This window comes from Buteo buteo, chromosome 19 (assembly GCF_964188355.1).
Source record: "Buteo buteo chromosome 19, bButBut1.hap1.1, whole genome shotgun sequence".
Taxonomy (NCBI): domain Eukaryota; kingdom Metazoa; phylum Chordata; class Aves; order Accipitriformes; family Accipitridae; genus Buteo; species Buteo buteo.
In genome coordinates this window covers 10,987,951-11,004,234 of record NC_134189.1, presented here as the reverse complement: position 1 = coordinate 11,004,234, position 16,284 = coordinate 10,987,951, and the positions used below count along the sequence as shown (strand labels likewise).

At 42.8% G+C, this 16,284-nt stretch overlaps 1 protein-coding gene across 1 annotated transcript in view; it reads left to right on the top strand.

The window, feature by feature from the left end:
- The first annotated feature begins 1,482 nt into the window (after positions 1–1,482).
- The window catches only part of FGD4 (FYVE, RhoGEF and PH domain containing 4), a 106,305-nt gene continuing 91,503 nt past the window's right edge, over positions 1,483–16,284 (top strand). The window contains exon 1 of the mRNA XM_075050907.1: positions 1,483–1,634. Coding sequence (XP_074907008.1) covers positions 1,511–1,634 — 124 coding nt within the window. The 5' untranslated portion in view covers positions 1,483–1,510. The remainder of the gene's footprint in view (positions 1,635–16,284) is intronic.

Here is a 16,284-nt window from a genome sequence, read left to right as displayed (position 1 = left end):
GCACAGGTCTCCGGAGGAAGGTGATGCCCCGTCACGTCGTTCCCCTGTGCAGATGTGGCCGTGTTACATGCATGACTCTGTGGGTGCTGACCACGGGTATCCTCGTCCCTCAGGAGACAAGGAAGTTGCAAAGTCAGTGGTTTGCCTGAGCAGTCCATAAATATCTTACTACTGAAGATGTAAGAGCGGCTGTATGGGTCAAATGAAAGGTCTCTCTTGTCCACTTCTCGTCTCTGACAGTGGCCTAAAAAAGCCATAAGAGGAAGGCAAGTGCAAAGAGGTATTTCACCAGAATATTCTTCCAAGCCCCAGCAATTCATGGGCTTCCTGGCAGCTAAAGGTTGTGTTGGACCATTGCCAAAGGGAGAACATACCTGCAGTGTAGCTGACTGCACTCCCTCTGTTTTGTGAGGAGATCCTCCAAGTATGGCTGATGGCAAACGAGGCAGCCTGTTACAAAACAGGAGGCCATCTCTTAAAGAAGCCCCAAAACCCGGGGTTTCCAAAGCCCAGGAAATCCCTGTATAGCGGGAGCACCACTTTGCAACTGTTTTGCCTCTTACCGCACCACATCGAGCTCCCTGGCAGACTCAAAAGCTCTCATCCTGGCTACCACGGACTGCTGTTTCCCACTCCCACGGTGGCACAGGTGGAGATGTTCTGCCTCTGAACATCATGTCTCAGTTAAGCAGGTAGACAGATGCTTTCAGACACTGTTCTGTACAAATGAACCTCATCTCAGGTCTCTCGGCAGCATAGTGTTCCGGTTGCCTTTCTCAGTTAGCGTTGATTAAAATTTAGAGAGTCAGCAGCTTTGGCCTGAATGAACCATTTTGGCTGGAAGTACTATTGATGCAAGTATTGCAGCTCGGTTCCTGGCATGGAAACTCACTAAGTGCTAGGACTCGGACGCCTTTGAGTTTTCTCCTTGGAACAGGAGGACCGCAATACGGCCAACTTCTACGGACACAGATAAATCTCACAGGAATGGGGCCTCCCCTTCCAGGGACGGCTTTTCGGAGGCGAGCGGTGAGAGGCGGCCGCACACCAAGGCGGTGGGGCTGTCCCCGAGCGGGGCGCGGCGGGGTTACCCGCGGGCCCAGGCAACGAGCCCGGCCGGCCCAGCCGCCCTCAGGGCCGGGGCCGGGGCGGCTCAGCACCGGCCGGGAGGAAGCAGAGCAGGTGCGGCGGCGGCGGCACCCACTTCCCTGCGCGGCCCGGGGCGGGAGGGAACTTGCGCCGCGGGTGTCCGGCGCGGGGAAGTTGCCGCGCAGCTCCGGTCCGGTCCGGTCCGGTCCGGTCGGGGCGGCGGGAGGAGGCGGCCGGGCAAGGTGCTGTCGGGGGAGGGAAGGGGCGGGGAGCGGCGGGCAGGTGAGGGGCCGGCTGCGGCGCGGGAGGGCGGCGCTGCCCTCGGGGCTGTGCCGGCCCCGGGTCGAGGAGGGGCGCCCAGGACCCCGCGGCTTCTCCCTCACTCTGTCTCTCTCTCTCTTCCCCCCCCCCCCCCCCGAGGATGAGCGGAGCCGAGGGCGCGCACTTCAGGCGGGCGGCTATCCGCAGGAAATCCAGCCCCGCCGCCTCCAGCGGAGCAGCGCCCACCCGGCCCGCGGGGCCCCCCGCCCGGAGGACGCTCGCAGGTAACGGCCCCAACGGTTCCTTCGGCCGCAGCGCTGCGGGGGGGGGGGGCGCGGAAGAGCCCCACCGCCGGGGGGACGGGACGGGACGGGACCCGGGGCCGGCTTGCCCCGGGGGGGAGCGGGGAAGGCGGCAGCGCCGTCCTGCGCGGGTCGCTCCGCCGTGCGGGTTCGGTGCGGGCAGACTCCCGCGGGCTTCCTCCGCCTGTTCGCCCGGCGGCGGGCGGTTTGTGTAAATGGAAGGTGGGGTTTCCTCCTCAGAGCCGGGGAGGGGGGGGAAGGCTCGCTTAATCAACTTCGGCCGTGCGTGCCCGTTGCGGTGAGGGCTTGCACCAGTGCCCCCGCCGGCGGCCGGGGCGGCTGCGGAGCCGCTTCTCGGAGGGGCTGAGCTGGGGCGGGGGGTAGCCGGAGCTCAGCTCATACCCTCAGCCCCCATCTCGGCACGAAGTGTTCTCAAGTTTTATTTTGGGCAGCCCTCAGGCTGGCAGGAGAGTAGTCGTGTGTCCCCCCCCCCCCCCCGACAGACCTGTACCTCACGCCTGCCCCTCCCCGATGCCTCTTTCTTTGCCCCCCCCCTCCGCGACGAACCCCGCGTTGGACCCGTTCGACACGTTACGCTTCAGGAGGCAGCTGCTGCCACATCAGCGCAGCACTGCAGCTTAGGCTGGTTATCTGTGTTACCTTGGCCGTGCTGTAAAAATAAGCTGTCGTGAACTCCAAACGTCGGAAAGTTATTGCTTATGAGCAAGTTAACGCACACGCCCATTTATATGTCTAAACCCGGCGACTCTGTGGTGTGACAGCGGGTGTGAAGTCCTGTGCTCGTGCTTGTGTTGTCACGGGAGCTTGGTTTTATGGATGTGGAAGGGCAAAGTTGACGAAATAAAGCTTGAAATCTCTGACATACACTTGTTATATTGTTGGGAATGACAACATGTCAAATATAAGCGACGGGTTGTTTTGCTTGGGGAGTGTCTTTTCACCCATTCCCGGGGAACGAGGCCTGCTTAATTTAGCAATGAGTATGCACAGATAAGAACAGACTATCACAATGCTGTTCATAGTGTGCTTTGTTTTAGCTTTAATGTGTAGTGACTTATGGATAAGTGCCTGAATCCACAATTTTTTATTGGTGGGATTTTTTTTTTTTTCCCCAAGGCTTTACTTCCATGTTTACATCAGGAAAGAGGAATTGGCAGTTGTATTTGTAGAATGCAGACTTAATGGATTTCATCCTCCTCTAACAGAGGTACACTAACAATAGGAACCCTGTGTTTTTTAACAGTTTCATACTCATCCACTGTCTTTGATTGTTGCTCTTTTCACCCTCCATGGGGTGACATTTATTTACTAAACGTATGTGCGATGCATACCTTTTCAGTGTGATCATTCTTCTTGTGGCTTTTGGATGGCAGGAAGGTTGTGAGGGCTGCAACAAGAGCAATGTGCTGCTTCTCAAATGTCCCTGCACTGCAATAACCAGCTTCATAGTACTTTCTTGCATCATGATTGCTAAATATGATTGCAGTATGAAAAACTCACAAAATTAAGATAAGGAAATGAATCCCAAAGATGTGGGAAATAAAAGGAAGACTTGGTGATGATTTTAGGCTTTTCTCATGTAGGTATGTAAGTCCTCCCTTTTTTTCATTCGTAATCCATTTCTCCTAGAAAATGCGGTGAAGAAACCTTGCGTATACAATTTCTTTTCTTTTAGCGGGACTTTGGCTCCCTATCTGCTCCTCCTGTTGGCAGTGGCCACCGCGGCGTGCAGTCCAGCATCCTATAATCCCAGCGTAGCTTCGTAGTCTCCCTCTCTTTTCTTTGTAGTCAGAATGCGACTGCATTTGCTTCTGCTGCTGACAAAAGGTGATCAGACTGCCTTGATTCTGCAAGTATAAACTTTAATCCCCCAGCGCAACATAAAGCTGGGTGTGTTCTTTCTCCTATTTAAAAAAAAAAAAAAGGCAAAAAAGCACAGGTGTTTACACTTTTCTGGCTTACAAAATGCTAACTGGATTTTAAAGGGTTTTTCTAATGCAGGAGGATGGCTTTGACCCCCTTGAAAACCTTAGGGGAAAGGAGGAGTTAGTGTAGCCCACACATCTCTAGTCCTTGTCTCTGCCAAGTGTTGTGAAATATGCCACTTGCTTACGTTACTGCTTGGGGGCAGGACACTGGCAATTGTCTCAGATCTGTATCTGGAAAGCAACTGGAGAAACTAGATGTGTTACGTGAGCCACATTTGCTTATAAATGCATCAGAGAAAATCTGCATTATTTATATGGCAGGCATATCAGAACTCTTCTCAGACTAGTAAATTCAGTGTTAATTATTGCAAAGACTAAATAAGACCTGTTATAATTCCTGTACACTCAATAGTTTCCTTGCAGCCTTTGACACTGGCCTGATGAAGTAGGGAATATCGCAGGTTTTCTCTGCTGGGAGGCAGAAGATCGCAGGTTTTCTCTGCTGGGAGGCAGAAGATCAGGGAGTGTTTCCATTCTTGGTGGTGTTTGAAAACATTTCTAATGTTGAAGTGGGCTACTTAGGGTGTCTGTTACAGCATCAGTCTTTTGTTGTGCATTGCAATCTAAGTTTCTGACTTCTAGCAGAGAAATCTTTCTGCTCTTCAACATCCTGTAGTCCAAGTTATTCAGGTTCATTGTCATGCAAAATTGCAATTGAATTTTATTAACATTTGAGTTTGAAAAAGCTTGGTGTGTTTAACTGCTTACAGGACAAAGCAAAAATTATTTCCTATTAGAAGTTAACATTAAATTAATGTTTTGGACAAAAGAGTACTTGAATCTTCAGAGATACTTTGAAATGGCTGGAAAATATCGAGGCTAATACCTGGAGACAGTTTAGAGAAAGCGTTCAGTGGAGTAGCATGATTAATAATCTGGTTTTGAAGGGAATAACTAATGTGGATTTGGTGTCTGTTTTTTCTGCTACATTAGAATTCAGAGTTGATAGTAACTCGAACAAATCTTTACTTCAAATGCATGAATGCATGTTAACTCAAAATTAGCTATCTGCCAAGAAGCAGGTGTAGGCTGCTGCTTGCTTGTTCAGCACCTTTCACAAGCCAAGAGCTCTGCAAGGTGTGAGTGTGGCACTACTTTGATTCTGCATGGGATTAAGCTATCCTAGAAGGTTGTATCTCCACTTAGTCAACTTGATTTAGATAGCTCAGAACACAAGGACACAGTAACTCACTTTCATAGCAAGAAAAAACATTTCTGCCATCAGTACAGTCACCTCTGTCCTTGCTGCACAAAGACTAGGTTAACTTTTGTGCCATTCAAATCTTGCACTGGTTTCTTGGCTTTGTTCACTTAAATACAAATTTGTACTCTTTCTGGACTGTTTTCTTCTGTTCCCTTGCTCCTAAATATAAGTCTGCTGGCATTGTACTGTATATTGGCAGTCTCAGACATTGCAGTGTGCCTCTTAGGGAGCTGAGGTAATTTGCATTCAGGACAGCATTCACTGCAGCAAGGTGTCTGCAAACACTGACAGGAAAAAAAAATAGTTCCCTGCTGCTACTGCTGTATCTCTGCCTGTTAAATGGATATGATTTTATGGGATTATGTTAACAAAACTTCAGTAGTCTTTTGGGTTTCCATCTTGCAGTGGGAGATAACTAAGTGAGACTCTAATAGCATGCTGTTCTAGTCTATGAAAAATGTATTTATTGTTCAGGCATTTATTCTTTAAAAGCTAGAACAACAACTATGCCCTGCCTGATAGTTTTTGTTGTTGTTTTTGTTTTATTTTTGAAAATAATTAACTTTGGACTAGCATTCTCCTTGGTTCTGGCTTTGTGTTACCCACTGCATTTTGTTGACTGGTCTGGAGTGATTGAAAATTTTGTTCCTGTACAGTGTGCTCAGGGAAAATCGATATGATCATTAGGGCTAATTAGTGATTTGAATCTGTAGATGCATTAGAGACCACTGCAAAAGAGAACTGATTGCCTTACATGCCTTTCTGGTGAATGCAGGGTTTTTGAAACTTTTCTGAAGCTGAGATTTATTAAGGAGAGCTGATACTTAAAAATGCTGAGAGAAGAAGCTGAATATATAGGAAACTGCTTCAAAATATTCCTCTCCCTTCAAAAATGAGGGAAAGTAAAGTATAAAAAATTGCTTTATGCAGACCTTGCATGAAAATACATTTTCCTGTCTGTTGTTAGAGCGCTTCCTGTTTCTGTGGGCCAAATTAATCCCATGTGCCTCCCATTGAAGCAAATGTGTTACGTGAAAGTGCCAGGAATTATAATGTTTTCTTATTCTCTTCTTCCCCCACTTCTCCTTCAAATATTTAGGATCAAAATAATCCCTTTAAAGCCAATAAGAGTGTACTGTTGGGTTCATAGACTATCCAAGACTGAAGTCACTTACACTTGTATCTTGGGTTGGCTTGGTGTGTTTATTTAGCCCTTGCCTAACAATGTCTACTTTACCCAGTAATTGTTGTTGGTCTTGTAATAATGACTTCCTGGTGATCAGGATGGCGATTTCCCTAAATAAATTAGAATTTGTATTCCTTGCTTGACTTACTAGTGACAATACACAAGGTATTTCAAAGAAGAGTTACAGTTTGACGTGGATTTGCCGAAAATAACATAAGTCTGCTCCTTGTTGGAGAGACCTCTTTAGAATATACCAAGAGGGCAGAATTGCAGAGGTGCTGGTAAATGCCATTCCTGAAATGGTTTTAGGCATAGTTGAAATTGGGAAAGTAGTAGTTTGCACACACAATACAAATTAGTTTGCTGTACAAAATCACAGGAGCAGGTTGCTTTTGCAGATAAAGTAACAAATACGGTTGGGAGATTTATGAATTGGAAAAGGAGAGCTTGCTTGAGGAATGTGTTACTTTTGGGCAACCAGTAAAACACAAATACTGAGAAAAGAAGCTGTTTATTTCAAAAAAAAATATGATTTGCTCTTGGCTATTATTTTGTCCCTTGTCTGTCAGTACCTGTGCCGCTTAAAACTGCAGCGGTCAGACTTTTCACCCAGTTCTTAAGTCATGGTGAGGAACTATCTCATCTCCCAGCATTTCAGTCAAAATCCCATTCATAACTGGGCAGTATTTGATGCTGTTTCTCAGTATGTCTTGGGTACAGTGTGATCTGTGATAAAGCACTCCAACTGCTGTATTTTGCACTGTTATGTCTTAAAGTAGTGTTATGCATTTGCTGTGTAAGACAAATTATTTTCCCAGGATGAGGGATTTGTCAGAGGGAAAGGAAAAATATGAAGCAAGCAAATTTTAAAACAAGATACTTGTGGGCTTTCTCCTCTAGTTCCGTTAATGCTGGGTAGATTTTCTTTAAAATGTTATTGTCAGTTCAACATCTTGATCAAATTACTGACTGCAAATCTTGTAGCTGAGACTCCTGTTTCTATGAGGGGGGAAAAATGGCTTTCTGTTCCAGTATGGGATATTGTATGTAATATCTCTCCTGAACATAAGGTGATCCAGGATGAATAGTTAGACTTAGATGATCACAGTGATCCCTTCCATCATGTTAAATCTATTAATAAACTTTGCCTCCAGCTCTTGATGGTCAAAACATTTTAATCAAATGTGTAGCTGTGGACAGCTCGATATATTCAGGCCGTTATCAACAAACTTCTGTACTTCTGATGAGGGGAGAGAGAATTCTGTTTAGAGAGGGTATCCCCAGAGCTGTAGTTTTGTCAATAACCCAAGCAAGTAAAAGGAGGAAATTGAAAGGGGAATTTTTAGTGGTTTCTTCAGCTAGCTGCCTTGGAAGTAGCATTTTAAGAGAGATGGCTTTAGCAGAAGAAATGACTTTTGAAACTAATGTAGGAAAGGGAGGACGGGGCTTTGAAATGTTGATGAACCAAGTTAAAAATCAAGATGTGGTCCCAGCGCACAAATACACGGCAGTAAGGCGGTATCAGAAGATACAGGGAAATGAGTAAAGGAAGAAGGGGAGAAAAACTAAACTGCTACAGTAGTCTGCAAAGCCAGACATGTAAAGACATATATTTTTAATGAGTTTCAGAGCAATTTGACGCCTCTGATTACACAGAAACTCAGTAAAATGGAGCATAAAATGGATTAAAATTGGAGGCAAAAGACGCTCAGTAGAAGGTAGGGCAGAGCAATGAAACAGTGTTACTTAGTATTAGTGCTAAGCACATCACAGCTCTTAGTGTAAAATAAGTTAAATTGCCTGCAAAGAAGGAAAAATGTGGTGGAGCTGTAATGTGAGATGTGGAATCCTGTGATTTATTCCTGACTTCTGAACAAACGCTGTCTTGCGGCAGAGATGATGATGCAGCTCACTTACAGGTCTAGCCTTCCCCTGGTGAGTCACTGCGGGCACTTGCCCTCCCTCTCAAACAGGTGCTTGCGTGCCCCGATGTAGGTGAGATCGGGGAGAGAAAATGGTGACCGACAGTTAAAAATAATCCTGGCTGATCCAGTGGCTGGATTTCTTCTGGCCTTTTTAAGGATTTGGCTTTTTATTAGTTGAGCAGGTGATGTTTCTGTGCCAGGCTTTTGGTTCTGTTGGTTGCTGTTGTGACCGAGCCCTCACGCTGGGGACTTCCAGCTGCCGTAAGGGCACCCCGCCTCGTAGCTGTAGGATTACGTTGTACCTCCGTCCGGCTCCCCCGTACGTGACACCCGCGGGGCCTCGGCTGCCCCGGGCGCCAGCGCTGCGGTAGGGGGGCCGCTGCCCGCGGCCCTGCTGTAGTGCTGCGCCCTTCCTCTGGGCCGGCGGGTTCTTGGTGGGGCTTCTGCGCGATCCCTTTGGGGACTTCGCGGCACTCGAAGCAAAAGCCAATAGAGAAGTTTATCACTGCGTCTTTGGTACACCTTCCGTGTCTGTGAAGCGTGAGAGGCCTCGGTCTGGAAAGCTTGAGAGCGGACCCTCCTGCCCGTGCCCGGTGGCTTCTGGAGGTAGGAGAGGGAGGGAGAGAGCGCGGAGCTCCCTGCCGCTGCTTCGGCTTCTGGCTCAGGATCCTGACCCGACCGGCCGCGGCGCCTTGCGGGGACTGTCGAGTCCTTGAGGTCCAGCTAGTGTGCCAGGGCAGGGTGATTTTTTATTTATTTACTGAAGGGTTGTATTGGTAGCCTTTATCTGCCGATGACGCTGAGGCATTCAGTTGCTTAAGCTGTTTCAGACTCCTAAGTTCTCTTCCACTGGGAAGCAGGTGTTTTGAATAAAATAATCAAAGTTAGGGTCTACAGCAGACTTAAAAAAAAACCTAGAAATTACCTGAACTGTAAAATCGCTAAAGCAAATAATATTTGGAGATAAGTTTCTTTTTGTTTTGTCCTGTATCAGAAGGGCTTGATGACAGCTTCTTGCAGTTAGTAATTAGAATGTTCTTCCTCTTCACTCTCACGTACCACCATTCGCTATCTTGTCTGTGATACTTCAGTTTCTTAATTGAATATTAATGTATGTGTTATTTGTATTAACATCAGTAATTGAGTTAGGAAATGAAACTTACTGGCTAATTACATTCATCTTCAGAATTGGTGATTTAAGAATCAAAACAAAGTCAGTGATACAGAAGAAATAAATTGTTTTTGATAGAATTGAAATTTTTTTCAGTTTTATGCAGTTATACTGCTAGCCTTTCCTTCACTTGACTCTTGCCAAAATGTCCCTGTCTTAACACAAGCGTACTGTACATTCCTTTTCATTCAGTCTGACACTAACTCTCATCATTAAGAAATTACATTACGTCTGTGAAGGTACGATCCTTTTGTACTTCAACTGTTCTCCTATGGGCTAGCAGTACTATAGCATTCAAGAAAGTTATGCGGGGTGACAGACACCTGAGGATGGTTTTCAAGAGTTCTTGGGGATCCTTTTTATTTGCCCTTTGAAAGACTATAACTTCTTAATTCTTTAAAAAGAGGGCATTTATGTCTTTAAAACAACAGCTTGGAAATTCTCCGGTGAAAATGTGGCTCTAGGGGAGGCTTTGCAAAACACCTGATTTTTGTAGTATATACAATAAAATGAGAATTGCAATCAGTGCATAAAATTATTCAGCATTTGTGCTTTGGCTTATTTTAATTCTAAATGTAGAACTATGTGAATTTTAATAAGATGCATTTTAAATTTGAAAGCAAGTTGCAGCTATTTACTACTAAAAATAATTTTCCATTTTATAAAATTGAGTGGTGTTTAACGCAGAATCTTAAATTGACTTTCATCAGGTTCTGGTAATATGACCCAACTGTTGCTTTGTAATTACCTTCACACTCTCTTGAGTTATGCATGATAATGCAGTAAACAGTGTTCTTTATAACTTATTAGTCTGTATCTTATCCAGAGGACAAATATGCCGACCAGGTTTACAAATGAAGGGCATGCTAATGCCTAAGCTGGCTGTTCACACGCTGTTTAGAGACTGCCAAGCTAGGTCAGGTAGCAGGAGGTAATTGCCATAGTGCTTTACGGTGGCTTTTGTGGTGAGGTTGAATGGAAAGATGTAAGCGAGTCAAAACGCAACAACCCAAGTGGCTGGTTGTGCACATAGTCTATTTCTAAACTTCCTTATATCCTCTCCCTGTCCTGTATCAAGAACACAGGGCATCTTCAGAATAACATTCCTGACACACAGTCAAAGGGGGAGAAAAAAGTCCATCCTAAATGCTGTGTATAGCCAGCAAGAGACCTGGCTAGTATTGGCGTGGGCTGCCCTTGGCATTCAACTTCAGTGTGGAGAATTGTCCCTTTAAGTGTTTATCTTCTTTATTTTCTGTATAAAGACTGCTTGTGCACAGGATATATTAAAAGCTTTTTGCTCATAGAAATGAGAACATTATTAACATTGTGTGTATTAATACGGAATTTAAAGGAACTTCAAAACTCAAATGAGTTACCTCTTCCAAGGATTTTGATAGAGCTTAAACAAACAAGTGTCTGTTCATCCTAACTGTGGAGAATTATTACTTTCTGGTTTCAACAACTGGTAACTTTTAACAGTATAATTTCTGCTTTTCTCATGTGGCTGATACCAACTGTGTAATTAACTAGTCTTATGTGGGTTTTTTTTGGTTGTTTTCAGCAAATGCAGTTGAGCTGCAATAGAAGGGTAGGCTTACCATTTAAAAATCTGAGTAATATCAGGATGTTGGAATGTGGTACATAACATGTGTCTTACCACCGTGAATATTATGTCCTCTTTGTTATTTCCTAAATGCCATTCAGCAGTTGTGTGAACTGGATCCTGATTAAAACTAATCTTAATTATTTTTTGTGCCTCATGTAACTTACAGAAAATGTTGAGATAGGAAGGTGATAGGTTCTAAATGAAAAAGGGGGGGAAAAAGGGATTAGGTAATGTTGTGCATGTCTTATGATTCAGTGATTTAAATATTTACCTCATTTAGAAAACTGGAGAGTATTTCTAGAGGTGTCTCATGCATCTCAAATTGTCAGATTACCTTTTTCCTCACAGGGTTAAAGAGTGATGTTTAAAAGCATTTGCCAAGTCCTTATTGATTGCTTCTGTTCTGCTGGGGTCAAGGCATACATGTTCAGCGTTTGTCTGAAGTAGCATGTGGTATTTGACAACTGTGAGCAGGACCATGATCGTCTTACGTGAGACATCAGAAAGACTTCACAGTCTTATAAAACTTCTTTGATACAAATAATTCAGACTCTTATTCTCTAAAAATCATGACATTCACCATAGTTTTCTGAGAGAATATTTACATAGTCCTTTCAAAAAGGAAAGTGGTTTTAAAGCTGACAGAGAAAAATGGCCAGTGTCTGGAAGACTGGGTTAGTAAGCTGCTTGATCTGCATGGCCAACGGCTTTGGGGCACAGCAGTTTAACATAACTCTTTTCCAGTTAATGTGTCTAGGCGTGATGTAATGAATACTCAGATATGGTGACGTTACAGAATCCAAACCCTCACTTGCAGAGAAGCAACTATACAGCACTGCAGATGAAAATTCAAGTTATGTTGTTCAGGCTCAGCAAGTGTCAGAAGTGCCCCTTTGCAGCACCAGGCTTTCTGATTATTTCCTTTGGCCTGGAGGTTCTTGGTATACTCTACATACAGATCAGGAAAAAATTACAGAAATTCTCTGTTAGTGACATTTTGGAGAGAGATTGCTGCAGATAAAAAAAATAAAAATAAAATCCAATTCCCTCTGCTGCCCTGTGGCATAGAGTGCTATTGCTCACATCAATGCTGGCTTAAAAAAACCCCAAACACCTACATCTTTCACTATTTACTTTCTTTTGTTCCAGGGAAGGAGATTAGAGACCTGAGCAGAAGTAGATTACTTGTGCTCTGTGAAGACTATGGGAATGCATATATTTAGTCTTCTATTTTCCACACTGCTCTGCTGAGCTCTGTTTGCTAGTACAAAAGTACGTATCGAAAGAAAAAAACCACTTCTGCCTCTCTCTGCTTCCCATATGTTCATTCTGAAGTAGTCCTTCATGTCGCTAATATTTGGGCTGCCTTTGCGCCCACGTACCACTCTGAATCTATAGTTTGGGATGGAAATGGAGGAATTTCTCTTAAGTATTTTTGCTTCCTCAAGAAATTAAATAAAGTAGCTGTTTGCTGTCAAATGTTAGCTTTAGTTTCAGGAAGCAAAAATGCTTTTTACATATGAAAAGTGAGAATATATCCTCCTTGCTAAGATTGACAAGGACTGCGTGCTTATAGTTGGTGAGATGACAGGCAACACTAAATGTAAGGCTAGCAGAGCTGGAAACTGAAATACACAGAGCTGAGGTGTCTGAAGTACTACAGTTGCATTTTTAAATTTTTTTTTGGTACATGTGGAAGGGCAGGTTGTTTGAAGTTAAAATACAATGTTTACAGTGGCTCAGGGTGTAGAAGCAGACTCGGCTTTCTGATAAGGGTTTTTTCCAGGTATGGTACACAAGGGGTTAGAAAAGCAGAAGCTATTTAGTAACTGGAAGTGAGGAGAGAGGACTGCAAGCTGACTGCATGGTGCTGAAAGGACTCTTTATCCTAAGGATTTTTTTCTTTTTTATTTTTCTTGGTGTGTGGGCTTACATTGAGAGAAGGCAGGAGAATTCTGATAGCTGGTAAGCATGTTAAACTTTAAATGAAAACTTCTGAACTGCTTTGCAGCAGCTGCTAACAAGCTGCATAGGGTAAAACTGGGTAATCCTGTGCTAATGAAGAAGAACCTCCATTTTTACCATAAGCTCTTGAATGACATATTCAAGTAAATAGAAGCAAATCATCTATGTTTTTGTGTGGAATGTACTGTCTTCTTCCCCTATCTTTTTTTCTATATGTGGATGTTACACCACTGAATGATCAGCTGTTGAAATTATGATTATATAATTAATTATTTGGGGAGTATGGTCCTTAACTGTAGGATGGTTCCTGTTAGTGTGGGTTGGTTGTGTGGTTTTTTGGTTGGTTGTTTTTAATTCTGTTGTGGAAAACATGACTTTTTAAAAAAATAACTTGAGTTAAAATCTTTTAGCAAGTTGGAGATCAATCTGAGAAACTGTAACTTTGCAGGTCAATTGAAAGACTTCATTCTTATGTAAGGTCTGATAAAGAGGTCTGATACCCATATTTTGGGTGGTTTTCTTTTTTGCTGTGGTGTTGTTTAAAAGGATTTAGGCGGCTTGCCACAGACAGAAACTACTGTACTGGGGAAAAATAGGATTTTTTTAAAAACTTTTAAAAATTATTTTTGATTTTACAAACAACATTGGGTCAGTGTTTAACCATTTGGGATTGGGTCAGTGTTTAACCATTTGGGACATAATGGCAATCCACACAAATATTACCTAAAAGTTCCTGGAAAATAAGAACACCTGCAAAAGCTAAAGTAGAAAATAAGGAATTGAAAATTGTGATTAAGAAAATATAAAGGTCTCTGAGGAGAATCTGTCTAATGCTAGGTGTCTGCCAGCTCACAGCGCTCTTACTGCACAGGCTGCTTCAGCCAGCTGCTGTGCTGCACTGTTGTAGCCAAGGGCCTGATTTCTCAGTGCTTTGGGTTTGTCATGGGCATTGCAGTATAGGTGGTTCTTCCAAGGCAGTTTTATTGGTAATCTAAAAATATTCCCTATGTATAAAACAGCAGGGGGCCAATCTAATCCCTAATGTAATTTGATAGACTGTACTGGACCTAAGTATTAGGATATGGTTGGATATGGATACAGTTTGGACATAAGCATTTGGGAATGGTTAATACCTTCAAGTATTAAACCTTCAATTGTATAATGTGATTTTTTTTTTTAATATTTTTTTTTTTAACTGACGTTAAGTCTGTTTTACTGTTCTTCATATGAGCAAGTAAAGGTCAGGAGCAATGCCTCTTAGCCACATCTAACTTGATTTTTTTAACTCCAGTTCATTCAGAGGCTTTCAGTTAATGCTTTTTGTCTTGTGTTGGAAATAACCATGTTTGCCATACGTTTATGGAGTAGCACAGAAAAAGACTACACAAACTGAGGTTGTTCTTCAGGATTATCCGCCCTCAGGTATGTTTAAGTAATGCTGCCTGCCTACTTTGTTAGCACAGTGGCTACTGCAAGCATGAGGCCAAAGGTAGCAGACTGACAACCAAGTCTCCAGTGTTTTAGTATTGGCTTTGGAATATTTTCTATGGATGACAAAGCTAGTTTTTCTTTTACATACCATATTGAATTTGTGTAGAAAATGTAAACTGAGTGAATTTTTATGTTGAAGGTAATAATGCATGTCTGATACTGTAAGAGAATTTAATAGATTATAGGCAAGTTTCTAGCAGTCAGAATTTCATGTCAGTTTTGATTACCTGACTTCATTAAAAATCTGTGATAACTCAGCAGAGTGAATTGCACTTGTCTATTACTACAGCAATCAAATCTGGAAATATATCAAGAGCCTCAAATGTTGTCTCAAGTTGAAATTTTACCTTTTCAGATGGTCACTTCAGCCATGCTTTTATCTGCGCCATGCAGTTGGCAGCGCGCTCTCTGGCTGATTTTTCTGCAGGTGATCTGAAGGACAGTGACTGCCTCAGCTGCTGCCTTCCGCAGGGTCTCGAGGTACCAGCATGTGAGTGCTTGCGTGGCACTGGAGCCTAGTCCACTGAGATTCTCCTCCTGTTCCCATGCTCTTCACGGCCTCCTCAGGACTGTGTAGAAAGAAAACAAGCTCTTTCTGTTCCGAACAAGCGGAAAGAATAATGGAAATACAATAATCTCTTTTGCAGGATAATCATCTCTTATTTTGCTTATATGTTACATAGCATGATGAGATACAGATCAGCTGGGTACAATAATAAATTATCAAAGAATTCACTGCCAAGAATTTAATTTAGCAGCAAACTACTATAGGCTGCCTTTTTTGATTCTGCTGTTGGGGTTCCTACAATGATTATAAAGTAAAAGAAATAAGTTGAAGATCCTTTTTGCACAACATGTTGAGTCAATGAGAAGGTTTTCTTGGTGTGTCCTTAGACTGGTTTGTTTCTTCCTTCAACTCATCGCTCCCTGTGGTTACTTTTCCTTAGCAAAAACACCATACGAAGAGTAAAGCCAACTCTCCTACTAGTTGTTCCTTATTAACTTGGAAGGTGTGGGTTTTGGGGTTTGTCGGGTGGGGTGTTTTTTGGTTTTGTTTTTTTTTTTTTTTTTAATATTATCCTGTTCCCTAATTAGGGCTTAGCAGACACATTTAGGAATATACAGGCAAAATAACTTTCTGAAAAGATGCATAATGTTTGTTTCCTGATTAGCGGATTGTGGAGAATGTCTGCATGTCCTCTCTGATTCACTTATCTGATATTAAATAGAAGACAGGTGTGGACTTTTTCTATTAATTCTAATTTAGGTATTTGAATTAAAAAAAAGAAATAAAAGCACACCTGTGTGCTTTAATCTCCTCAGAGGTTAAAATGAAGGTAATTTTACACACTAACTTTATACATATGACAAGAATCTGAGTTTTGAAATTTAAAGCTGAATTTTATTCAACTTCAGTTAAGGTAATTTAAAGTTAAGGTAATTCATATTTAAGTAATTTTATTCAACTTCAGTATCTTTCAAAACTTCAACTGTTTTGATCTACACGCAGAATTGTGCCTTGCTGTGTTGAAAATGTGAAAATTCAATATTAGTACATGGTACCTGTGGAAACTTAAAATATGAGCAGCTGCATATTGCTCTTTATTGACAAATATCAGTAAAACGTTGTATGAGATCCGACAATATGTAGGCAAGTCTTGACAGATAAATATTTAACTCCATGTCGGTACACAAGCTTAGGTAGGGATCCTGCTCTTCATAGGCTCAAAACAGGCAGGCAAAGTCCATGCAGTAGTTTCTTTGACTTCACATTTGAATTTAAAATCACCTTGCTTCCCTCATGGCAGCTCACTGAGTTCTCCACCAACTTCTACTAAAAAAAGAATAATAAATTGCTTCCTTGGTGGAACCAGAGTGGTATCGGTTGTATATGGAGTGCTTGTGACTGTATGAAGGAACATGCTCTCTAATGGATTACAGCAGGTCCAGATGTCTCTGAGTGCTGTCATCATCCCATCTGTCTGTTATCAAACTGTTTTGCATACTTCCCTATGTCTTCTTTTATATGTATGTTCAGATGAAGCTGCTCACTTGATGTAGCTTTTAACAAA